At 39.4% G+C, this 26,543-nt stretch overlaps 1 protein-coding gene across 1 annotated transcript in view; it reads left to right on the top strand.

Annotated features, from left to right (window-relative positions):
- Positions 1-25,530, top strand: part of LOC124794804 (bromodomain adjacent to zinc finger domain protein 1A) — a 148,530-nt gene extending 123,000 nt beyond the window's left edge. The window contains 4 exon segments of the mRNA XM_047258460.1: positions 313-429; positions 9,434-9,606; positions 10,153-10,316; positions 25,250-25,530. Of these exon segments, the coding sequence (XP_047114416.1) occupies positions 313-429; positions 9,434-9,606; positions 10,153-10,316; positions 25,250-25,361 (566 nt within the window). The 3' untranslated portion in view covers positions 25,362-25,530.
- Positions 25,531-26,543: the final 1,013 nt, after the last annotated feature.

Genomic DNA, 26,543 nt, shown 5'->3' with positions numbered 1-26,543 from the left:
TAAATTACAGTTTTAATAAAAACAAAATACATCAAAATTTAGCTGGGCTTAGTAGAAAATCTTGCAGTCTGTCTTTCTTGGGTCATATTTGCAAGAACATGACTGAAATAATTGCTGTAGATCTTTGCTTTCTGGAAAGCTGTCATTGATTAAAATTCTATTACTGGGTCTTAATATAATACAGTAGTTAACTTGCTGTAAGAGTGGTATGCATTATATTATGAAACTAATGTAGCCTGTGACAGATTTTCAATCTGTGTTGCTCGCATGTGTGGTGTGAATGTGTCTGTAAGACCCTTAATTGGTCTACAGATGGAGCTATGCCAGTACAGCCTCAAGTGCCAATAAGGCAACGGCGCTGCTGTGCCACTGCAGCTGTGGCTAAGATCTCAAGGTTTGCCCGACGATTACGGAGCGATTCCTGGGATGGTGTGTGTATTTTCGAGCTATTCTGTGTCTCTCTCTCTTTTTTCCTGTCACAAGCTTTCCGGTCACTATTTGGGCTTACTGTATGTTGTCCCATGTGTTCCTAAGCTGTACCTATTAACTGTGATGAAACCTTGTAGACCTTCCTTAATAATTTATTTCATTTATGCTTAATGTAGTGAACAGTCTTTCCTATGCTCACAACAAAAATGTGATTTTATTTACTACCATAGGTGGGATATTCATTGCCATTAATGTGATAAGTCTTCCTACTGATTTGATTCGCTATAATGACATTGCATACACAGTGTATAAAAAGTCTTGTTACATTGAAGATGTAAGGTAACTGATTCTGATACGACATTAAACAGAGTTCGTCGACGGAAGATTGGGTATAAGGGTCTAAGGGTCCATATTGTATACATACTTAGTCTTGTTAATTTCTGAATTTGTCAGATGCCAACAAACGATTTGAGCAAGTAATCAGTCTAAGAAATAATGTATAGGTAAATAGCCTGTTAGGTACCCAAGAGATTGTTTGTTTTGATCAATATTTGTCTTGTTGTGATACAGGCTTAAATAATAGCATTGCGAACTATGACAGTTTATTCGTATAGAAATAAGCCTATTTCTCTCTTAAAACTTAAAACAGATGTGTGGTATAGAACACCCCAACCAAAAAATATGTCCGTCATGTCTTCCCTCTTTTGTTGCAAAAGCAATATGTATCCCCTGCTGTAATTTCCAGAAACCTTACATAAAATCAGTGCTCCTATAGTGCATTACTATCTCTTGTAAACTTAGACTTGGGTCATTTCTCTTTTCAAATAGTGAGAGAACGTCTAATACTTACTGTTACATGTATTTCAGGTTGCCATGTTAATAATCTGTATTTTCTCAGAGACTGTGTTAAACAGTCATGACTTTATGAAAAGAAAGTTGCAGCTAAGTATAATTGTGATCAAAGTTGATCTGATATCACATACTGAAACAGAAATAACAGGAGCAGAAAGGTGAACATAAATTGATTCTCTGACTATAGTTCAATTCTTTTATCTTGGCGGTTTGCGCATGCCCGCCCAGACGTGGGAGATTGCTGCGTTGCCAGTTGTACGCGCCAAGCAAACTTACGTTTATCGGGGAGCGTGCAGTTTATGAAGTAAAGCCACTACGGCCGCATTAAGCCTTTCGCTGCTACAGAGACGTGTTCCCCGCATTCCGCGCGATTTTGTCGGCACTGCACTGCTTGCCAGTGCAGACACACAGTGTTCCGACTGCTTTGACACACTTATCATTCGATTTCACAAAAACTATTTGGTCCAAAAATTTGATTTTTACGCATCATCTTGACTGATACCTTCCCCCCATAAATGACTTAATTTTGTTTCGATGTTCAATGCAGTTATTGTGTAGCATGTAGCATTAAATGTAGTAAACCATTGCACGAAATTTTGAAGAGTTTGCAGAGGTAAAAGTCCATAGCGTATACTTTCCGTATGCTCGATTTCAGTTGCCACTAGAAATTTCAAAAAATTACATTCAACTGAATAAAATTCATGAAGTAAGACACTTCGATATTGTTTTTAAATAAAGAAAATATTAAGCACCAAACAAGGTTTGAACTCGGAATCTTTCGCTTATCAGCTAAACACTTTAACCATAACGCTAACGGAGCTCGGCAGGCACTAGACTTCTTCGAGGATTTTAACAGATGACGCAAAATACTGACAAACACTGTTGGTATGACTATGAATTACGTTTCGTCGAAGTACAATAGGAAATAAACAATTACCGCTGTTCTTTATTGCGAAAAAGCGGTTAGTGAGAATGATACAAACACCTTTCCTTGCTATCGCCTGAATTAGGAGGCTTATTGCTTGTTTGGTTTAATTAATTAATAGAATATGAAGCAATTGGTATAAAGAATGCTTTTTCCAAACCTTCTGTAAAAGAAATTCTGCTATTAAGACATAGCTTTTGTTCAATTGCTTCATTTATGACTGAATGTTTCTAAAACTGAAGGCACTCGTCCATTCTCTGCACTGCAGTCGAGTTCTGGCAACGCTGTTCTCTGTTCATTGACTATGTTTTGTGACGTCAGATGCGTAGAACGAACCTAAACTCGGCCGCCGTCGTAAATGACGCGTCCTTTAGTCATCTTTAAAAAATTCTTTTGTTAAGATGAGGGGAAAGAAAATGATAAAATCAGGTAAAGAAGATAAGGAAATGTACCCTAAAGAGAGAAAACCCTGGGACAGTGGAAACTCAAGTGGTAGGAAATAATTAGGAAGTAAAAACTTTTTAATAGTGGAAATTGTTTTCAGATTTCTGCAAATAATGAGCTATTGGCAGTTGATGAATCACAGTTGAAAACTAAATGTAAATAAAGTCTGACCGGATACTCAATAAATGAAAAAAATTATAAAATTTTGTGGCTCTGTGATATTGACCTAATTATACAGGTAGCTTGTATTTTACTTCTAGTGCAAAAGTCATCATCTGTTCATATATATATAATAGAAGGAAACATTCCACGTGGGAAAAATTATATATAAAATCAAAGATGAGGTGACTTACCGAACGAAAGCGCTGGCAGGTCGATAGACACACAAACAAACACAAACATACACACAAAATTCAAGCTTTCGCAACAAACTGTTGCCTCATCAGGAAAGAGGGAAGGAGAGGGGAAGACGAAAGGAAGTGGGTTTTAAGGGAGAGGGTAAGGAGTCATTCCAATCCCGGGAGCGGAAAGACTTACCTCAGGGGGAAAAAAGGACGGGTATACACTCGCGCACACACACACACACACACACACACATCCATCCACACATATACAGACACAAGCAGACATTTGTAAAGGCCTCTCCCTCTCCCTTAAAACCCACATCCTTTCGTCTTTCCCTCTCCTTCCCTCTTTCCTGACGAAGCAACCATTGGTTGCGAAAGCTAGAATTTTGTGTGTTTGTATGTGTTTTTGTTTTTCGATTGACCTGCCATCTGCTTGTGTCTGTATATGTGTGGATGGATATGTGTGTGTGTGTGTGTGTGTGTGCGCGAGTGTATACCCGTCCTTTTTTCCCCCTGAGGTAAGTCTTTCCGCTCCCGGGATTGGAATGACTCCTTACCCTCTCCCTTAAAACTCACATCCTTTCGTCTTTCCCTCTCCTTCCCTCTTTCCTGATGAGGCAACAGTTTGTTGCGAAAGCTTGAATTTTGTGTGTGTGTTTGTGTTTGTTTGTGTGTCTGTCGACCTGCCAGCACTTTCATTTGGTAAGTCACATCATCTTTGTTTTTAGATATATATTTCCTACGTGGAATGTTTCCCTCCAGAGTCGGGGAGGGGGGGGGGGGTTGAGCAGTAGAGTAGATAGAAGTATTTAATTGCATTACTTTCGAAATAGTTTTCATTGGATCTGATGTACTTGCCTCAAAATTACGCAGTTCATACAAATGGTTTCAAAGTCAGATTGTAAGCAACATGTTGACTTAAACAATCTTTATTCCACCTCTTCTGTGTCTTGAAAATATTGCTCCTTACAGTGTAGAGAACACAAATGTGTCACAAGAGACCCAGGCTCAGAGAGTAGAGTAAACACCAGACAGTTGTCATTTTTGTGAAAAATTGCTGAATGCTAAAGACTGTATGACTAAGAGCACTGCCATCATACAGAAGCCAGTGCTAACCACAATTTTGTACTTCTTTTCCTCTGTGCATCACACATTCGTTTTAGCATTTGTAAACAGCAATACTACTTTAGGTAACTATTTTGCAATTGACTGGCTATTTAAAGTCAAAAAACAAACCCACATTGTTTTCATATTTGTCGCTTGTTTCTTGCCTTCATGTGTGGCACTGAAGCAGTCTTCTGTTGTCTACATTCTTATATGGGTGTGAGTATATGCAGACAGTTTTTTCTGCTGGTTTCTGTAATGGATGTTTGTTAGCACATTTCTCTGTCTATCCACAGCTACAAAATTGCCATATTTGTGAAACAATGGTTACAAAAACAAACTGATTTTAGCTGACACTTCCACACTTATTATAGTAGATCAGCTGATTCGTAACATTGTACCATAGGAAAACTATAGTCATAATTTTGGGGCCCCGTTTTCCCGTAGCTGTTTTCCCAAGTTATCAGGTTTGTATCACATTGTGGTGTAATCAGTACATACCTGTTGTTGATAGAGGACAGTGCTTTGGGTAACTGCTACTACTGTACATCATAATATGTCAAAATCACGTCCTCTAGAGACCACAATTAATTATCCTGCTGTTCCAAGTGTAAAATTGCTCCTTAATTCAACGAAGGAGTTAGTTTATTTCTTTTCACTTCCATTTTTGTGTAACATACCACAAGTGAATTACTGTCATCCACTTTATGTGGCCCTAACAGTTTCTTCATTTTTTTTCATCTGCTTCTCTTGAATTACTAATTGTACAATAAAAGCTTTCACATGTTGAAAACATGTAATTATTTGTAACTATGGTGTCACAGCTGCAAAGGCTGACTGTTTACTAAATGGTGAGGATGGAAATCTTACTAACTAAACATACGTGGTGTTGTAAGTGAACAAACAAATGCAAATGTATAGACCGTTGCTGTATTACTCGCGAGTAAAGAGACGATGTTAGATGTATTAGAGTTCCAAATTTCATCTGATGTAAACAGCCATGACTTGAATACTTCCACTGCCAGCTTAAATAGTGCAATGTTAGCTAATGAAGTGCATGGCTTCCTACTGATTTTGACATACGAGGTGTGATCACAAAGTAAAGGGAATATTTTAATTTCCTGGACATCATACACCAATTTTTAAAACTTTTTTTATTTTGTTGGTACACACATTCCTGATGTATGTTTTCATTTTTAGCTGTTTTTAATATTTAGTTTTTGTTGTTTACAGTTGAAAATGATGTATATGTTTTAGAGTAGTTGGCAAATTTTTGCTTACAAAAAAGATGTCACAGTGAGTGTGCATTAAATTTTGCTTGGAAAATGGAATAAAATGCAGCACCACATTTGAAATGTTGACTGTGGCATTTGGCAAATCTGTACGAGTAAGATAACAATTTAAGAGTGGTGTAAACATTTCAAAGAGGGTTGAGAGGACGTTTAAGATGATGACCGCCCGGATGCCCTTGCACATTAATTACTGACAATAGTGTCGAAGGAGCAAAGAGGTGTTTGGAAAATCGCAGAATCACCACCAGAGAGGTTGCTGAAGGTGTTGGAATATGCTTTGCCTCATACCAAGTAATTTTTTCAGATGTTTTGAGCATTAAACGAGTAGTGGCAAAGTTTGTACCGAACTTGTTGAATTTTAACAAAAAATGACATTGCGTAGACATTGCTTAGAAATTGCAAATGAAGAGACAGCTACCCAGAACTTTGAGAGGAAGTTATAATAGGTGACGAAATATGGGTATACTTGAAAAAAGAGACAGCATTGGTCGTATATTTTTTACTATTGCAAAATCGATTTTCTGTCACTGAGTGACCATCTTCAGTGCTATATTGTATAACTTAAATTGGGATTCACTGTTTTCACTAAGCCTACGGCAATCACATAGATTCTATGTGATAAGAGTCTATGTGATTGCCGTAGGCTTAGTGACAACAGTGCATCCCAATTTAAGTTATACAATATAGCACTGAAGATGGTCACTCAGTGACAGAAAATCGATTTTGCAATAGTAAAAAATATACGACCAATGCTGTCTCTTTTTTCAAGTATACCTGTTATCTGGTCGTAGTGCACAAGACAACATGGAGTCGCCAATCAATGAAATATGGATATATGGGTATTGAAGTGTTGGCAGAAGAGCCAACACTGTGTTGCTAGAGGAGGCCGAAATGCACGTGTTTAATTACACGCTGACTGGCGCGAGGTCTGGAACAGTTAAGGGAACTAATAGTAGCAAATAAAGTACGTAGTTGATATAATACTTAACTTTAATCCACAATTGGTGTACATCGCTCTTGACGATACATGTTATAATCTCAGTATCGAAGGCTATGGCGCCTTGCTAGGTCGTAGCAAATGACGTAGCTGAAGGCTATGCTAACTATCGTCTCGGCAAATGAGAGCGTAGTTGTCAGTGATCCATCTCTGGCTAAGTCGGCTGTACAACTGGGGCGAGTGCTAGTAAGTCTCTCTAGACCTGCCGTGTGGTGGCGCTCGGTCTGCAATCACTGACAGTGGCGACACGTGGGTCCGACGTATACTACCGGACCGCGGCCGATTTAAAGGCTTCCACCTAGCAAGTGTGGTGTCTGGCGGTGACACCACAGGTATGACAACGAAACGAAGGCCCAAACATCCCAATGGAAACCACTTGGAGAGCCAAGACCAGAAAAACTCAACAAGTGCACTCACATGTGAAGGTTCTTCTTACTGTTTTCTTAAATTACAGTGGGACACTGCATTATGAATTCCAGCCTTATGGACACACAGTCGGTAATGAATACTGTTAAGAGGTTATGTGCCATTTGCATGAAGCATTCCAAAGAAAATCCTTGTAGCAAAACCGCTCATGGAAATTGCATAATATTATTATTATTATTATTATTATTATTATTATTATTATTATTATTATTTTTTTTGCAAAAACAAATCAGTTAATGTTGCCTCAACCACCATGTTCACCAGACATGGCCCTCTTTGACTTGTTTCCTTTTCTGAGGCTGAAGAGAACCATTAAAGTATGTTGTTTTGCCACCATTGATGAGATGAGATATAAATAGGAACACTGAAGGAGCTGAATACCATAACAAGAAGAGAGTTCCACAAGTGCTTCGAAGATAGGAAAAAGCATTGACAGAAGTGTGTTATATCAAAGGGGGATTATGTAGAAGGGGACAAAGTAGATGTTGGTGACTAAATAAAGATTCTTTAAGAAAAACAAAAATTCCCATTACTTTTTGATCTCACCTTGTATTTGTAGGCTGTCATTGGAATTTATCACAACTCACCAGTTCAGTTGGCATTTTTCCACAAGTATCCACTGGTGGTGACGCAGAATCTGTGATAATCTCTGTGTGCTGTGATGACTAATAAACAGAGATACACACACGAGACAGTGCTATGTTCACTTAGTTCCCCCTGTCCGTCGATGGTAGAATGTTTGTTCCCCAGTAGTTGTGCTGTGTTCAAAAATGGACAGGGCCCCTGTTCATACGGTTGTCACAGGCTTGGACAGGTTTTGTGAGCACGAGGATGAATTGTCGCATCTCTACTGGTTACCACAGTCACCTGATCTCAATATTATTGTGCCTTTGTGGTCTACTGTGGAGGGAAGGGTGTATGATCACTATCCATCTCCATCATTGTTGCTTGAACTTGTAAATATTTTGCAGGAAGAATGGTATAAGATCCCCTTGAAAACCATACAGGACTTCCATCTGTCCGTTCCGAGATGATTGGATGCTGTTTTGAATGCCAATGGGTTTCCTATAATTTATTACGGCATGGTAATGTGCTGTCTTTTTGGTGTTTCCATTTTTTTCCACCCTTTATTCCCTCCCTCTCGTGCAATTCTTTGTTATAAGTCTCTTTTTCTGTTTGTTCAGTTTTTCCGTGTAGTATTAATTAATTCTTGTACAAGTTGAAATATATAATTGTGTAAGCACAGCTGGGACAACAGCACTACAAAGTACTGAACTTTTCTTGTCGAATGATCTGAAATACCTCCCCTGTATTTAACTCTTAGACTTTGTGTTAATCGCTGTTCATTTTGTGGCAGCAGACATATTTCATTTGAAAACAGGAACAGGAGTGTATATGTAATACGATGGTGAGATCTGTTCCAAAGTTTTAAATTTTTAACACCCAATTATTGATGCATTAATTTAGCTGTTTGCCGAGATATTCATGGACACGCAAGACAACCAGCCATTTTATATTCCAGTTGCTGGCTTCCATTTCCTTTGTGATTCACTTCCGTCTTCAGAGTGTACTTTCATGGTTCCTTGACATTGTAACTCTGTCTCAGATTTCTATTATCACCTTTCGTTTGGTGCGTTAAACTCTTTTGATGCCTACAGCATAATCTTTTTTTATCATTTTCACCATTATTTCTTCTGTGATGAGTCATGGGCTGCCAGCAGCATCCACAGCAAGTCAGAGTACTTCAAATTCACACTCAGTGATGAAATATTGCTCTAGTATATCATTCTGATTATTTTTTATCTTTCTTATGTTCAACTTGTTTTACGACATAGGAATATTCAGTGATTCAAGAGAAATGCCTTGCTAGTAAACTGTTGAATTTATGTTTTGTCATATTTATTTCTGCTGCTTCAGGTATATTTTCAACCAACTCATTACCGCAAATGTGTGTCATTCTTTCTGGTGAGAGATGGGTGATGGAGAGTGGTAATTGTATGTTCTCATACTGGGATTGTACGTGTATGTATAAAACATCACCCATATCCGGTCATCCTGATTTAGGTTTTCCACGATAGTTCCTTTGAAGGGGCATGGCCAACTTCCTTCTTCCCCATGCTTCCCTAATCCCATGGACCCATTGACCTTGCTGTTTGGTTCCCTCTGCGCTCTCTCTCTCTCTCTCTCTCTCTCTCTCTCTCTCTCTCTCTCTCTCTCTCCCCCCCTCTTCCCACCCACTACCATGCACAAAATTATAGACATTAAGGCTTGTTGTGTAAATTGTGGAATTGCTTAAAACTTAAGTAATGCCATGAAATGTGAAAGTCGTCAGTGCTGATACTGCATGTTGCATGTGTGTTGTTACAGCTTTTTCTTTTATTACATACGTTACTACTTAGAGTAATTTGGTGTCATTGTATTCTAAACATTCTGCTGCACATATCTTTGATACAATAGTAATAATGCAATTTTGTCTTAAGATTGTGATAGCTATATTGAGTTTCTACTGGATTGGAAATAAATTATTCAGTTAATAAATAGTGTTGAACATACTGATATTTTTGACTTACAAATATTGAGAATTGAAACAATAAGTGATTATTTTGAATTTTGACAGATGAAGACAGCACACACAGTGAAGACACATTACCCTCGCGTCGGAGTGGCAGACATTCCCTTAAAGCTAATCCAGACCTGCCGCTCAATTATCCTGTATTGGACAAGTTAATAAAGAACATGATAAATCATAAAGAAGCATGGCCATTCAGATTGCCAGTGAGCAAAACAGAGGTAGGTTCATATCTTGGTGACATTATAAAACATTACTGTGGTGTAGGACAGGTTATGAGAAGAGTTACTCAAAAATATTTTATTTTGTTTATAATTGTAGCTGCTTTAATAACACTTTTATATCTTTTTGTTGGATGAAACCAAGAATATTGTTTACATACATGGTAACTATTTATGTCAGTTTGCTTTTTTTGGTTGGTTGTTATAATGAGAAGAAATGCATTGGGGTGATGAGTGCTCGGTGTACTTCAGGCATGTATATTAAGATATGCCATGGCACCCTTTCTCTAACTGTTCTCCAAACTGTCTTCAGTATTGATATCTGTCCTACTGCTTTGCAGCATTGCTTTAAAAACAGGAAGTAAAATATATTTCAAGAATAGCACAGAATATTGAGTTTTCTTTTAAGAGACTTACTAAGTGATCTAATATGATGGGCAAATACACTGCATACTAATAACAAGAAATTATATTACTTAAATTGTCCAAACTACTTAACATGTTATAAATATACTAGCTTGCTTATTTATTTATTTGTTTATGCAGGTTCCTGATTATCACACCATAATTAAGAAACCTATGGATTTAGGCTTGATAAAGCAGAATCTTGAAAATATGGTGTATAAAAATGATAGAGAGTTCATAAAAGATGTTCTTTTAGTTTTTGAAAACTGTGAAATGTACAATCAGGTAGATGCTCCAGAGTACAAGTAAGTATAAATTATTTTGTAATGGTAGTATAAACAAGTGCTCATTATAAATAATTATGTAAGCAGTTAAAGCTCAATTCCTTTGTTACGACAGTTTGTATCTACTGACAGTATAATATCTGAACATGTCATTTAATATTTGTTTGTCAAGCTCATTTCAAATGGTTCAAATGGCTCTGAGCACTATGGGACTTTACTTCTGAGGTCATCAGTCCCCTAGAACTTAGAACTACTTAAACCTAACTAACCTAAGGACATCACACGCATCCATGCCCGAGGCAGGATTTGAACCTGCGACCGTAGCGGTCACGCGGTTCCAGACTGAAGCGCCTAGAACCGCACGGCCACACCGGCCGGCGGCTCATTTCACATTTGTTTTATAAAATACAATGTTTTATTTTTTATAGATCAGTCTTTGTTTTTATTGTGAATAATTAATGACAACCAGTTAATGTAATTAGAGAAGTTTCCCAGTTGTCTTGGTCTCTCTCTGTATTACGCTGATTAAGAGAATTGGAGGAGATGGTTATGTCTATAACAGCTTAGTGTGTCACTGCTAGTTATGGATACAAGAAAAGGAAACTCACTTGAGCACATCAACTGGGATTGACACTGACATCTGAGGTGTCCAAGTGTCAGATTGCCATTAGTGCTCTCTTCAATAAGAGTAAAAGTGAAGCAGTGGCTCATTAAAGTATTGAGGTCTGTGATGTTGTAAGACATTTCTGGGATAGACAGCTGATTGCATAGTTGTTATTTTCTAACAATGAGAGATTTTCAGAGGCAGTCAGGTCATGGTACCATGAGCATAAGTCTTGCTCTCAGCCTGTCACAGTATATACCAGGAGGCAACTTGAATACACATAATGTCAGACAGTGGGAAGATGCAAAGTGTCAACCTAAACAGACTGCATTGTCGTAGTGAACTTAGCAGCTACACATGTAGGTGCACAGTATTTCTCTGAGTGACAGTGTAGTGCAGTAGAGCCCCTACACATTGGAAAGAGGGATGTTGGAAATCAGGGGGCACTGAAATGGAGCAGTGTTCTGTTCTCTGAAAGTTGTGATTTATACCTGCCCCTATGAAACATTGCACTTAATGGTTTGCATTATGTCAAGTTAGGTTGGTGGTACTGCAGTAGCGATGTTGCAACAGCAGCCTCTATACGCATAGCAGATGATACAGGTGTATGCTATTGAGTAATAACTGTATGTATAAGAATTTGATTTTGACTTGCTATTTCCTTGACAGAAAATAAAAAACTATATATATATGATGTGACTTACCAAATGTAAGTGCTGGCAGGTCGACAGACACACAAACATACACACAAAATGATATGTGTGGATGGATATGTGTGTGTGTGTGTGTGTGTGTGTGTGTGTGTGTGTGTGTGTGTGTGCGCGCGCGCGTGTGTGTGCGCGCGCGCGCGCGAGTGTATACCCGTCCTTTTTTCCCCCTAAGGTAAGTCTTTCCGCTCCTGGGATTGGAATGACTCCTTACCCTCTCCCTTAAAACCCACATCCTTTCGTCTTTCCCTCTCCTTCCCTCTTTCCTGATGAGGCAACAGTTTGTTGCGAAAGCTTGAATTTTGTGTGTATGTTTGTGTGTCTGTCGACCTGCCAGCACTTTCATTTGGTAAGTCACATCATCTTTGTTTTCAGATATATTTTTCCTAAGATGATGTGACTTACCAAATGAAAGTGCTGGCAGGTCGACAGACACACAAACATACACACAAAATTCAAGCTTTCGCAACAAACTGTTGCCTCATCAGGAAAGAGGGAAGGAGAGGGAAAGACGAAAGGATGTGGGTTTTAAGGGAGAGGGTAAGGAGTCATTCCAATCCCGGGAGTGGAAAGACTTACCTTAGGGGGAAAAAGGACAGGTATACACTCGCGCACACACACGCACACACACACATATATCCATCCACACATATACAGACACAAGCAGACATATTTAAAGACAAAGAGTTTGGGCAGAGATGTCAGTCGAGGCAGAAGTGCAGAGGCAAAGATGTTGTTGAATGACAGGTGAGGTATGAGTGGCGGCAACTTGAAATTAGCGGAGATTGTGGCCTGGTGGATAACGGGAAGAGAGGATATATTGAAGAGCAAGTTCCCATCTCCGGAGTTCGGATAGGTTGGTGTTAGTGGGAAGTATCCAGATAACCCGGACGGTGTAACACTGTGCCAAACCACCTTCCCTACCCTCTGGCTCCTACCCTTGTAACCGCCCCCGGTGTAAAACCTGTCCCATGCACCCTCCCACCACCACCTACTCCAGTCCTGTAACCCGGAAGGTGTACACGATCAAAGGCAGAGCCACGTGTGAAAGCACCCACGTGATCTACCAGCTGACCTGCCTACACTGTGACGCATTCTATGTGGGAATGACCAGCAACAAACTGTCCATTCGCATGAATGGACACAGGCAGACAGTGTTTGTTGGTAATGAGGATCACCCTGTGGCTAAACATGCCTTGGTGCACGGCCAGCACATCTTGGCACAGTGTTACACCGTCCGGGTTATCTGGTTACTTCCCACTAACACCAACCTATCCGAACTCCGGAGATGGGAACTTGCTCTTCAATATATCCTCTCTTCCCGTTATCCACCAGGCCTCAATCTCCGCTAATTTCAAGTTGCCGCCACTCATACCGCACCTGTCATTCAACATCATCTTTGCCTCTGCACTTCCGCCTCGACTGACATCTCTGCCCAAACTCTTTGTCTTTAAATATGTCTGCATGTGTCTGTATATGTGTGGATGGATATGTGTGTGTGTGTGTGCGCGAGTGTATACCCGTCCTTTTTTCCTCCTAAGGTAAGTCTTTCCGCTCCCGGGATTGGAATGACTCCTTACCCTCTCCCTTAAAACCCACATCCTTTCGTCTTTCCCTCTCCTTCCCTCTTTCCTGATGAGGCAACAGTTTGTTGTGAAAGCTTGAATTTTGTGTGTATGTTTGTGCTTGTTTGTGTGTCTATCGACGTGCCAGCGCTTTCGTTTGGTAAGTCACATCAGTCATAATGAAACTCACACTTTCGATAAAGGAGCAAAGAAATATGGGGAACAAGCATGTGATGATGACCAATATCTTAAAAGCAATGCGATACATAGTTTTCAAAACAAGTAATTACTGAGATTGTAACTTCTTGCTCTACATTTTATAACCACAGTGATTCAATAAATAACCAATATTTGTAGCTCTCACTCATAGTCCTATGGTGACAGTTGCACAGTTAGAGCCAGCTCCCCATCGTCACTGTAGTCGAATTACTGCCAAAACCGTCTTCATGGTCGTCATCTCAAACACAAAGCGAAAGAATGTCTTTGCTCACAATTTTGTGCAAGAATATGCTTCGAGCCATAACAGTATGCGCCTTTCCTGACAGGACTTTGCATTCATCTAGTGCTTTGTAACGGAAATCAATACTTTTCAGCTGGCCGCAGTGGCAGAGCGGTTCTAGGCACTTCAGTCCGTAACCGCGTGACTGCTACAGTCGCAGGTTCGAATCCTGTGTCAGGCATGGATGTGTGTGATGTCCTTAGATTAATTAGGTTTAAGTAGTTCTAAGTCCTAGGGGACTCATGACCTCAGATATTAAGTCCCATAGTGCTCAGAGCCAATACTTTTCAGCTCAGTTTTTAGTGACTTTTTCCCACCCCTGAAAAGTTCACTTTCTTTTAATGACACTATTAACTTTACTACTGTAGGATGCTCTTTCCTGCTATAGTAAGCATAAATATGCCTGTGGATTGCACCAGTCTTGAAAGCATGTAAGTCCGTGACAGGGTGAGTCCAGGAGTCACCTCGGAATCATTACGGCGCATGTCTACATCTTTCAACTTATTCAATAACACTCCATTGTTACTTTTGTTCCTGCACTAATTCCAAGAGTTTACAATGTACATTCCACAACTTTATTGGCAGGAACTGAAGGCTCTCCAAGAATGCTTGTGCATTGTTTCTCCTGCTCATAAGACTTGAGAGATGTCTGTAGTAACTTCAGTGCATTGCTGCCTAGCAGCAAGCCTTGACATAAAGGATTGTCACCAGGCGAATGACGTTTCTTCGGTTTTCAGAATTTTCTAAACCACAGCGAAACAAAGCACAGTTCAGTTCAAGTGTTAGGCAGAAACGATGCACAATGTACGTTATGTTCATACCAAACAAAGCCGGCAGCACAGGAGCTTTGGCGTCATGACTGGCAGCGGTTACTGTGCCTAGAGTTTTGCACTTCTCGTTCTTCACTTGTTAACCTATTACACTGCCAACTTGAAACACATATGTCAAGTGTAAAGTTGCAGCGGCATGGGTATAGTATGACCTTTTAAAAACCAGTATGTTGAGATCTGTATAATAGGAGAGACATCTCTCTCACATACATGTGTGCAGAACTCTCCTGACCAACCTTACCATTTTCTGCCACATTTCTCATCTTAAATGGTTCTTAGAGGATTCGAAGCACAAGCAATGAGATGGACTCGCATTCGGGAGGACGACGGTTCAATCTCGCGTCCGGCCATCCTAATTTAGGTTTTCCGTGATTTCCCTAAATCGCTCCAGGCAAATGCCGGGATGGTTCCTTTCAAAGGGCACGGCCGACTTCCTTCCCCGTCCTTCCCTAATCCGATGAGACCGATGACCTCGCTGTCTGGTCTCCTTCCCCAAAACAACCAACCAAGCATTGAGATCTTACAACCTTTTCTTGTATCAGTGATTATTTTCGCTAATGCTAAGTAAAAATATTTGTTGATGTGAGGCTGTGTTGATGGATAATGTGCCTCAAGAGCAGAATATCACATGAATAACATAGTTGCCATTGTGCTTGCCAGCGATGAATTCTGCATAGTATGTTTTGCTTTTGTCAGGAAGATGTCCAGTTTATTTGACCTAAGGTAAGTATGATTGTTTTAGAGCTGGAGATTTCCGATTTTGAGGAGCACTAAAATAGCCTTAAGCAATTTTGTCTCATTGAATCCTTGGAAGGCAAATGCAAATTAATGTTGGCTGTTCAAGTGCCACACATCATATCAGAGGGGGCAGTAATTTTTGTTGTTTCTTCCATTTCTGAAATGTGCCCCTGCTACAACCATTGTTTTCTCAGGTGTTATGTAATACACAAGTGTCTAAAAAACTTCTGAAAGTATACCTTCCTAAGTAAATAATAATTAAAAGCTTACATGTACATGAAGTGTGATATATGATTTGATTTCCGAAATGTTTTGACTAATAATGGGATGGAGAAATGTCAGCTTTGATTAGCTATGTTCATTTATAACATCAGTAAGCTGAATCAGAGCAAAGAAATAAAATTTAATAAATCAGGTCGCATGTTTCAGCAAAATTGTTCTAACATTTAGTAGGATGTGATGCTAGGCTCTGTGGTCTCCCTGGTCAGTTCGGTCACAAATGAAGAAACTAAATTTGCTTGCATGTGAGTTATTCTCAAACTCTGACTGTTATATCTTGTTATTCATCATTATCGTGGGCGTACCCAGCGAGGGGCAGGCAGGAGGGGGGGGGGGGGCAGCTGCCACCCCCTCCCCCTTGAAGATATTCGCAGTTTTTTACTAGTTTACTGTTTTATGTAATAAGAAATGCTGCATGTTTTCTTGGATTGTACAAGTGCATTCTTGTATTTAAAATGTTTGTTAAAAGCAGTTTTTCACTGGTTTACTGTTTTATTAAATAAGAAGTGCTGTATGTTGTCTCAAGTCCTTGTTTCCTGAGACTACCGTATTTACTCGAATCTAAGCCGTACCTGAAAAATTAGACTCGAAATTAAGGAAAAAAAAATTCCCGAATCTAAGCCGCACCCGAGATTTGAGACTCGAAATTCAAGGGGAGAGAAAAGTTTTAGGCCGCACCTCCAAATCGAAATAAAGTTGGTCCATTGTAATATGAGACACAATTTAGGTCGAATGAATGACGATACAGCTACAATACTTTGATTAGAGTCGTAAGCTTAGCAGTTAAGCTTTACCAGGTAGCCATTGCTATGCGTCAGGCGCTCCCTCCGTATTTATACGGGTACACTTCCTTTTTCACATGCTTCGTCTGGTTTGAATTGATTGCTTATTTTTCTTTGGTCTGAGAAGTGCCGTTCTCTTTGTTATAGGTGTTTACGTCACTCTAAGCTGAAAATGCATTATTGTACTCTGTCATGCATTGTTCGTCGCATTCTGATAATGAATGTCTACAGCCTGTCACCGCTCGCGGCATGGCTTGCTTTCGTGCGCGCTACCGCCGCTTACAATTTTAAAAAAAAAAAAAAAAGAGGAATTGTCTCATTAGCGAAACAATGACAAGACAAAATTTTGAAAAACGCAGCCCTCAGTGGTAAAAAAAAATAATTAAAAAAAATTGTATTCGCTACTGAGGGCTGTGTTTTTCAAAATTTTGTTTTATACAATAGTCGCTGATTGACAGCCATGTTAAAAAACTTAACAATGACAAGACTCTGCTATTTGTTGTTATTTACACTGCTGCTTTCTTTGATAATGATCAACAAGAACCAAATAATAGATTGCATATGGTAGATGTTCTGAACGAGAGTTTAGTGAAAATTTTTCTCCGTTTGAAAATCTTTGCAGGCGCCTCTTTAGTACATTACATTCTGCACAGAAATTAGTCATCTTAGATTTAAAAATCTAGTCAATTGCCGTGTTTCATTTCTGACTGTATCACTATTAGGCATAAGAATAATACGAATATAAACATGACATGATATTTATATTCTTCCGCGTTTGCTGTTGTCTCACTCTAGTTTCGTAGTTTATTAGGCTGGCAGGATTTAAATGAGATAGTAGCAAACTTGAAAGACTACATGGCAAAATGTTTATATTCGTATTATTCTTATGGTGAAGAGAGTACTGCATATGATTCACAATTCATAAAAGTTCCTATTAACAACCATCTCTTCTCACAGATAGGAAAAAATTCAGAACGTAGAGTTGGCCATATAGACAGAAACCCCAAACAGTCTTGCCAGTCGGATTTTCGTAGTACATTGAAATGCTGCTACATTCGAAGGTGAACAATACGGAATTTGTATTTACTTTGTTGGATAATGTATGAAAATGCAATGCTCAAAACTCGGGACGGAGAAAAAGTTCGTCTTTCACCCTTTTTTTTTTTTTTTTTAATTTATTTACTGACGCAAAGGTTTTGGCGTGTAGCGCTACATATATTCGATGGCGGAAGTTAGTTGTGGCGGCACCTACCAACATTTTTCAGCACTTCCGCTTACTTTCCACTCGATTCTAAGCCGCAGGTGGTTTTTTGGATTACAAAAACCGAAAAAAAAGTGCGGCTTAGATTCGAGTAAATACGGTAGTATGACCTGCACCCCCCACCACGTAGTTCAGATCCTGGGTACACCCTTGCTCATTATTATTCATAGTCAGTATTTTATTGGTCTTCCCCTTGCCCTTCTGTTCTTTCACCTATCTTCAAAAAACGTGCTTTTGCTGTTAAGATTCATTTGCACTTCACTGCCCTAGCACTAGAGTTAATCGCTATGTTCACAACTTATAATGACAACTTCTTCATTACTGATGTCATCAAGTGTGGTCTTGTACTATATTTCTTCTAGTTAGATATTAACATCCACCACCACCACCTTCTCATTCTACAAGAGTGTGTGTTTCTTATCTTTTATGTGAAATGAAGATAGTATTCCAAATATCAGATTTCTTTTGGTATGCTTCTTTAGTATCTTCAACCCACATCATCACCACATTCATCATCTGCAAATGCAATGGCAGTTTATTTGTGCTGAGTCACTGCCTCGACTGACATCTCTGCCCAAACTCTTTGTCTGTAAATATGTCTGCTTGTGTCTGTATGTGTGGATGGATATGTGCGAGTGTATACTTGTCCTTTTTTCCCCCTAAGGTAAGTCTTTCCGCTCCCGGGATTGGAATGACTCCTTACCCTCTCCCTTAAAACCCACTTCCTTTCGTCTTCCCCTCTCCTTCCCTCTTTCCTGATGAGGCAACAGTTTGTTGCGAAAGCTTGAATTTTGTGTGTATGTTTGTGTTTGTTTGTGTGTCTATCGACCTGCCAGCGCTTTTGTTCGGTAAGTCACCTCATCTTTGTTTTTTATATATATATATATATATATATATATATATATATATATATATATAATAGAGGGAAACATTCCACGTGGGAAAAATATATCTAAAAAGAAAGATGATGAAACTTACCAAACAAAAGCGCTGGCAGGTCGATAGACACACAAACATACACACAAAATTCTAGCTTTCGCAACCAATGGTTGCCTCGTCAGGAAAGAGGGAAGGAGAAGGAAAGACAAAAGGATATGAGTTTTAAGGGAGAGGGTAAGGAGTCATTCCAATCCCGGGAGCGGAAAGACTTACCTTAGGGGGAAAAAAGGACAGGTATACACTCGCACACACACACATATCCATCCACACATACACAGACACAAGCAGACATTTGTAAAGGCAAAGAGTTTGGGGCTTTTTTAATGGGGTCGTTGTGAAGGTGTTGTGAGGGTGACATGGTACTAGAAGGTGGAAAGTGGAACACGAGGCTGAAATGAAAATGAAAATAAATATGAAAAAATATATGGGGAGAGATAAAGGTAAAATAAGAAAGCAAATGGAGATCTGGTGTGAAAAAAGGCGAAAAAGGGTTGGCTAGGGCTGGGCTATGTTGATCCTGTGGTGAACTTGTGTAGGTAGATAATGATGTGCATAAAGGTTAGGTGGTTGTGTTGCCGCCAAAACACGTTAAAGGCTGGAGAAATTCGGGAAAATTTCGAAAAAACTATGTGAGGCTGTATTAAAAGGAGTGGTTTGGTGGTGGCAGATTATGGAAATGAAGCTAACAATTGTTTGATGAAGAAATAATGACGTTAAAACCTGTGGGAAGCGGCTAAAAATGATCAGTGATGTGAGAAAAAACGGAAATGGAAATAAAGCAAAAGTTATTAAAACTGCCGAAAGGGTTGTTTAATAGCTAAAAGGAACTATTTGTGGACTGGAAACAGTGGATTTTATAGCAGCCAAGCGGAAAAAATTTTTTTGGTTATGGTTTCGAAGTGATTTACGTATTATTACGTATTATTGAGTGTATATCGACGGGATAAAATTGTATACTGGATTACGGTAAAAAAGGAGAAGGTGAATAGAAAGTGAAACTGCTGGCAAAAACAGAAGGAGGAAATAAGACGACAGAAAAGACTTTGAAATGTAACAGTGACAATAACAATAACGATAACAATAACAAACGTGATTGTTGGCTTCAAATTAATGATATGAATATAATAGAGGGAAACATTCCACGTGGGAAAAATATATCTAAAAAGAAAGATGATGAAACTTACCAAACAAAAGCGCTGGCAGGTCGATAGACACACAAACAAACACAAACATACACACAAAATTCTAGCTTTCGCAACCAATGGTTGCCTCGTCAGGAAAGAGGGAAGGAGAAGGAAAGACAAAAGGATATGGGTTTTAAGGGAGAGGGTAAGGAGTCATTCCAATCCCGGGAGCGGAAATACTTACCTTAGGGGGGAGAAAGGACGGGTATACACTCGTGCACACACACACATATCCATTCACACATATACAGACACGAGCAGACATATTTAAAGACAAAGAGTTTGGGCAGAGATGTCAGTCGAGGCGGAAGTGCAGGGGCAAAGATGATGTTGAATGACAGGTGAGGTATGAGTGGCGGCAACTTGAAATTAGCGGAGATTGAGGCCTGGTGGGTAACGGGAAGAGAGGATATATTGAAGAGCAAGTTCCCATCTCCGGACTTCGGATAGGTTGGTGTTGGAGGGGAAGTACCCAGATAACCCAGACGGAGTAACACTGTGCCAAGATGTGCTGGCCGTGCACCAAGGCATGTTTAGCCACAGGGTGATCCTCATTACCAACAAACACTGTCTGCCTGTGTCCATTCATGCGAGTGGACAGTTTGTTGCTGGTCATTCCCACATAGAATGCATCACAGTGTAGGCAGGTCAGTTGGTAAATCACGTGAGTGCTTTCACATGTGGCTCCGCCTTTGATCGTGTACACCTTCCGGGTTACAGGACTGGAGTAGGTGGTGATGGGAGGGTGCATGGGACAGGTTTTACACCGGGGGCGGTTACATGGATAGGAGCCAGAGGGTAGGGAAGGTGGGCAGAGATACGTTCTGTGGGGGCTTGGTAACCAGCTACAGTTTATATGTATATAAAAACAAAGATGATGTGACTTAACGAACGAAAGCGCTGGCAGGTCGATAGACACACAAACATACACACAAAATTCTAGCTTTCGCAACAAACGGTTGCTTCGTCAGGAAAGAGGGAAGGAGAGGGAAAGACGAAAGGAAGTGGGTTATAAGGGAGAGGGTAAGGAGTCATTCCAATCCCGGGAGCGGAAAGACTTACCTTAGGGGGGAAAAAAGGACGGGTACACACTCGCGCGCACACACACACACATATCCATCCACACATATACAGACACAAGCAGACATATTTGGTCCTTTTCTCTTCCCCGAAATGAGAGTACATATTCTTTCAGCTAGTGTTTTCTTTCCTGGTGCATTTAAATGAAGTCCTTGGACTGTACGGAACCTTTGCTCTGAGCTGTTTATGTCTACCTTATCAACACCCTTAAAATAAGTAGTACACAATTCTGTGATACACATATTTGCAACACTGGAGTGATGTTCTCCATAGTCTTGTAACATTTTACAGACACAATATCAGAAGTTACACCAATCAAGTTTTATTCTGCTTCCACGTGAAGAAATTCAGAATAACACTAAATGAAATTTAGAATGGTACAAACCATAACTGTAGAACACATCAATATACAGTCTCATAGATAAACATACAATAGGTAAGTAAACATGTGTGAGGGCCAAGGGCCTGACTTGCCGGGCTTATATTGGGCTGTTGTGCATACACCACAGTGATTGTTGCACCCTCTGTTCAGGTTGCAAGGCAACGTCTCTAGGCTGGCTGTGGAGGTACTTGTATCATGCTCTCACAGTATAGTGTTACAACACGCAGTAAGAGGCAAAATAACAGTTATGTAGTTGTTAATGCCTGAACAGATATCCTTTCAGAAGTTTTCTTTCTGTATTACATTACGCCATGCATGAAAAGTATGGTTTCAATAATGTTAGCTGGATAAATAGTCTCATAATAATATAATATTAATTATGAAAATAGTTATAATAATGAAATTACTTAAACGCACTTGAAACATCCACACTCAATAATCAACCGACATTGATTTTCACTGCCTCTGAAGTGAAATTAAGAGTGGAGACTGCCTAATACCAGGCACAATACTGTACTTATTCAAAGTGAAGGGCACCTGCCTCTACTTTCCAACCATATGATGAAGAGTCATCTGTTAGTGGTGGTCCACCCCCTTAGCTGCATGGTCAGCGCATCTGATTGCTGTGCAGCAGGCCCAGGTTCGATTCCCATCCGGCTCAGAGATTTTCTATGGTCGGGACTGAGTATTGTATTTTGTCTTCATCATTTCGTGGTCATTGACATGCAAGTCTCCCAATGTGACTTTACCTGAGACAGTTTTGCATCTCAGCTGCCAAACTTCCCCAGGTGGAGCACCTGACCTTCAATGCCACATGATCATTTTGTCAGTGAGTGGTGCGATGAACTGTATAATGGAAGGGGTAAAAAACGGGGTCAGAATGGTTACAAGAGCTGGAAACTGACAGTAGTCTGCTTAGCTTTCAGAGTTGTTAGCAAGATTTTGTTAATATTTGCACTGTGCAGCCACAAAACAGATCATTTAAACTAAAATTTTAAGTTACGAAGGTGGGCTTCCTGTTCTCCTGTGGAAAAACAAGAGTTTATATCTAACCTCAAACCCAGAACAGTTAAATCTGAAGGAAAGGTGATATAACTGAACATCTCTGAGAGAGAAGCCTTCACATCTAGAACTGACATTGAAGTGACATACCAGATGACTAGAAGTGTTTATAACAAATTGTCTGTATTGCTTTACACGTATCTGTGGCACTTCAGTGCAGACATTCAAACATAGGTTCTGGTATCTAGCTAATAACTCACATTGAGTAGAATACGTCCGAATGAGCAGCTGGAAGCCAAGGAAATAGCGATATTAAAAGAGATCATGGGCCCGATAAGAGAAAATGTTGAGCACAAAATATGTAATGACGATGCAGTGTGTTCAGTTTGTTGTGCAATATACAACAGCTGATGCTGAACCATATTCATAGTTTTGCAAGTTCATTCTTGATACAGTCAAGAGTGTTTGCTTGTGGGAAATGTGAGTTATCATTGGAAAAAGGGTTATTATGTTCTATTAACACACAACATGAATGATTCCAAGTAGATAGACCAAGCATATACATAATTTTTGTTATTTTGTACTAATCTCCCATTCAAAAAATAAACTGCCCCTTGTTCACTCCTACATCTGCATCTGTACTCTGTAAACCACTGTCAAATGCATTGTACCAGTTACTAAGGTTTCTTCAGGTCCCAAGAATTATTGTATAAATGCCTTTGTGTGTGCTATAATTAATCTAATCTTGCCTTCGTATTCTGTATGTGAGTGATATATAGGGGTTTGTAGTGTAGACCTAGAATCAACATTTAAAGTCAGTTTTTGAAACTTTGTAAATGGGCTTTCCCAGGATAGTTTACATCTATTTTCTAGAGACTGCCCATTCAGTTACTTCAGTATTCCTGTGACACACTCCCATGGGTCAGACGAACTTGTGACTGTTTGTGCTGCTGTTCTCTGTAGGTGTTTTAATATCCCCTGCTACTCCTATTTGGGAAGGGTCCCACACACTTGAGCAGTATTCTAGAATGGGTCACACAAATGCTTTGTAAGCTTTTCCCAGTATTCTATCAATAAATCGAAGTCTGCTAGTTGCTTTACCCAAAACTGAGTGTGCGATACCATTTCACGTCCCTGCAAACTGTTACACCTAGTTATTTGTAGGAATTGGTGGATTCCAACTGTCACTCATTGATATTATAGTCATAGGATTTGGTCAAACAGAATCTTCAAGAAGTTAGGACTATGATTGAGGACCTCCACAACCTTTTAAAGAAGAAACCTGTGACAGCAGCGTTTCCAAGAAATGTCAGACTTAAAAACTAGCAAGACATGGACTGAAGCAGGAAAAAAAAGAGGCTTGTGGAAAATGAATGTGGAAATACTAGGTGTCAGTTGAAGCTCAAGAAATAAAAGTGTTGAAATAACATGGTTTACAGTTGGCTAAAACAAAAGAAGAACAATGGACTCCACTACTACTACTACTACTACTACTACTACAATAAATCCAGTCCTTGTAACATTTTCCAAATTCATCTCTCTTAATGCCGTCTGGTGGTGGTGGTACGAGGTGTGATCAGAAAGTAACAGGAATTTTTGTTTTTGTTATAGAATCTTTATTCATCATCAGCAACTTTGTTACCTTCAAGGTAATCGCCCTCAGGTATAATAAATTTGTGCCAGTGCTTTTTCAGATTTTGGAAGCACTTCTGGAACTCACTTTTCATTATGGTGTCCAGCTCCTTCAACGATTCTGTTTTTATCTCATCAGTGATGGCAAAACTATGTCCTTTAATGGTTCTCTTAAGCCTCAGGAATAGAAAGAAGTAGCAGGGGCCCATGTGCAGCAAATACCATGGCTGAGGCAAAATAACAATTTTGTTTTCTTGCCAAAAAATCAGTAACAAGTATGGGTCATTTTCTTCAGATTCCAACACGCAAACAGCACATAACTTCCAGGTAGTATTCCTTATTGACCAGACAACCCTAAGGCAGGAACTCCTGATGCAGTACCCCATTGTACTGGAAGAAAACAGTGAGATGGACGTTCACATATTATCTAACTTGTCAAATTTTTTTCAGTTTTGGCTCTTCAGGCATTTAACCATTGAGGTGACAGAGTCTTGGTTTCAGTGTCATATCCATATACCCATGTTTTGTCACCTGTTATAATATTCTTTTAGCAGTTCTGGATTGGGTCGACTGAGTGATGTCTACATGACATCATTTTTGTTGAAATTTAACGATTCTGGAATAAACTTTGCTACTGCATGTTTCATGGCCAAAACATCCAAAAAATTGCGTGGCATGAGGCAAAGGATATGCCAACAGCACCAGTAACTTCTCTGATGGTGATTCAGTGTTTTATGTTATTTCAACACTTTTATTTCTTGAGCTTCAACATTGTTGTCTGTAATGGATGTGTTTGGGCCTCCAGAGTGGTCTTAGTCTTGAACATCTTTTTGACCCTCTTTGAAAGGTTATTTCCATTCATAAACTGTTGTCTTACTCATAGCAGATTTGCCAAAAGCCACAGTCAACATTTTGATTGTGATGCTGCACTTTATTCCATTTTTCAAGCAAATTCTTTCATTCATATTTTTATAAAGTAAAAAATTGCTGAACACTCAAAAACAAGTATAACCTTTTGGTTGAAACCATAAAGTAAATATTCCAAACAGCTGAAAACGCAAACATACATCAGAAACATTTACCAACAAGATAAAAAAAAGCTTTGAAAATCAGTTGTATAAATCCTGCGAAATTAAAAAATTCCCTTCGCCTTTTGGTGTCACCTTATATTGCTGATTAAATGCTTGAAAAGAGTTTAGAAAGAATCAAACTTAGAGGAAGCATAAATTGATGTAGAACAGAGCAAGAAAGCAGAGAAAAGTCAGTTTTGATGTGAACATCATCGCATACAGTTACCCCATAGCTGTGAAACCTTCTAAGAAATTAAAACTGTGTGCCTTACTAGGACTCTAACCTAGATCTTTACATGCAGGGATAGGGTATGCTGTTTCCATGACCAAACATTCATCCTGTCTAGTTCAGAACTGTGCAGTTTGCATAGAAATTTATTTATTTACTTTTGTTTTTCAGGGCAGGACTTCGGTTGAACCAGTATTTTGAAAAACAGTGTGAAGAATTTGGTCTTCAGGTGAAAGAGGATGAAATCCAGCCTAGGACCAAAAGACCTAGATTAAGTTTTTAGGAATATTTATTTATTAACAGAAGTTGATCTTATATGTACATTGTACCTTTTTTTAAAAAAACAAACTATAGTAGAGGACTCTTAAGAGCTATGCACAGAACCTTTTGTAAAACATATACAAGGTGTAAAAAATTATTCAATAAAATGCTCTAAATCATGTTCACAGTTACAGATGAATAAATTGTTAGAATTTATTTGTAGATACAGATGAAAACTCCACTTTTCTGTTTTTATATTGATGATTTATTGGCATTTGGTTGTTTCAAGGAAAAAGTGTTGTGATGAAGAAAGGAACAAACAGTAACAGATAATACTAAATGAAACTTTGATGATGGTGCAGACATTGTAACATGTCAGTTGGTTGCGTACATAACACATTCTAGAACTTAGACACCACAAGTGGGGTCACATTTTGGGGCTGTAGGCCTCTAGGCTGAACCTGTAGTGTAAACACTACCACAGGAAATTTTGTGGTAATTAACCCACACAAATAACTTTATAGAGATATTTTTGAATGAAAAGCCCGTAACACGCCATTTAAGGTTTACTTTGATATAGGATGGTGTTCCTAAATGTGGACAATCTGCAGGAAACTATCCCCAATAGAGTAAGGAGCAAAAAAGGTCATATGTACTCGTGGCCGGAAACGCTTTCCAAGGAAGATACACCCACTTAAAATTGGAATTTAAAGATCTCTGGTGGTGACCCTGGTATTAGCACCAGGCAGGTGGCCTGCTAGCATGGAATAAGCCAGACGACCATGTGGAACATTCTCTAAAAGTGCGACTATCTGTATCGCTTAACAACACATTTAGGTGATATTACCAATGGACTTACCTCAATGCTGACAGTTTTGTCACTGGTTCACTGCACGTCACTGGTGCTAGGATTTCTGTCATCCGTCCCCGATGGTGTCTGGCAATGAACCACAAGCACATAATCGGCATCAGTGTCTGGACGGGGATTATTTGTGACCGCTTTGTTGCACCAGTCATACTTCCATAACATCTCGCACCCAAGATATATCTGCTTCCTGTGGGTAACCCTACCTACCATGCTAAAAAACATGCCTTTGGTAGCAGGAATGGCATTGTGATTCTAGATGATAGTGCTCCAGCTCTCACTGCCCTTATGAGTGTGGAACTAATAATAGTACAGGCAGAATATTTCTGTTTGCCTGGT

Source organism: Schistocerca piceifrons, chromosome 4, assembly GCF_021461385.2.
Source record: "Schistocerca piceifrons isolate TAMUIC-IGC-003096 chromosome 4, iqSchPice1.1, whole genome shotgun sequence".
In the NCBI taxonomy this organism is placed as follows: Eukaryota; Metazoa; Arthropoda; class Insecta; order Orthoptera; family Acrididae; genus Schistocerca; species Schistocerca piceifrons.
The sequence above is the reverse complement of the archived record's forward strand: the minus strand, read 5'-3'. Positions and strand labels throughout refer to the sequence as shown.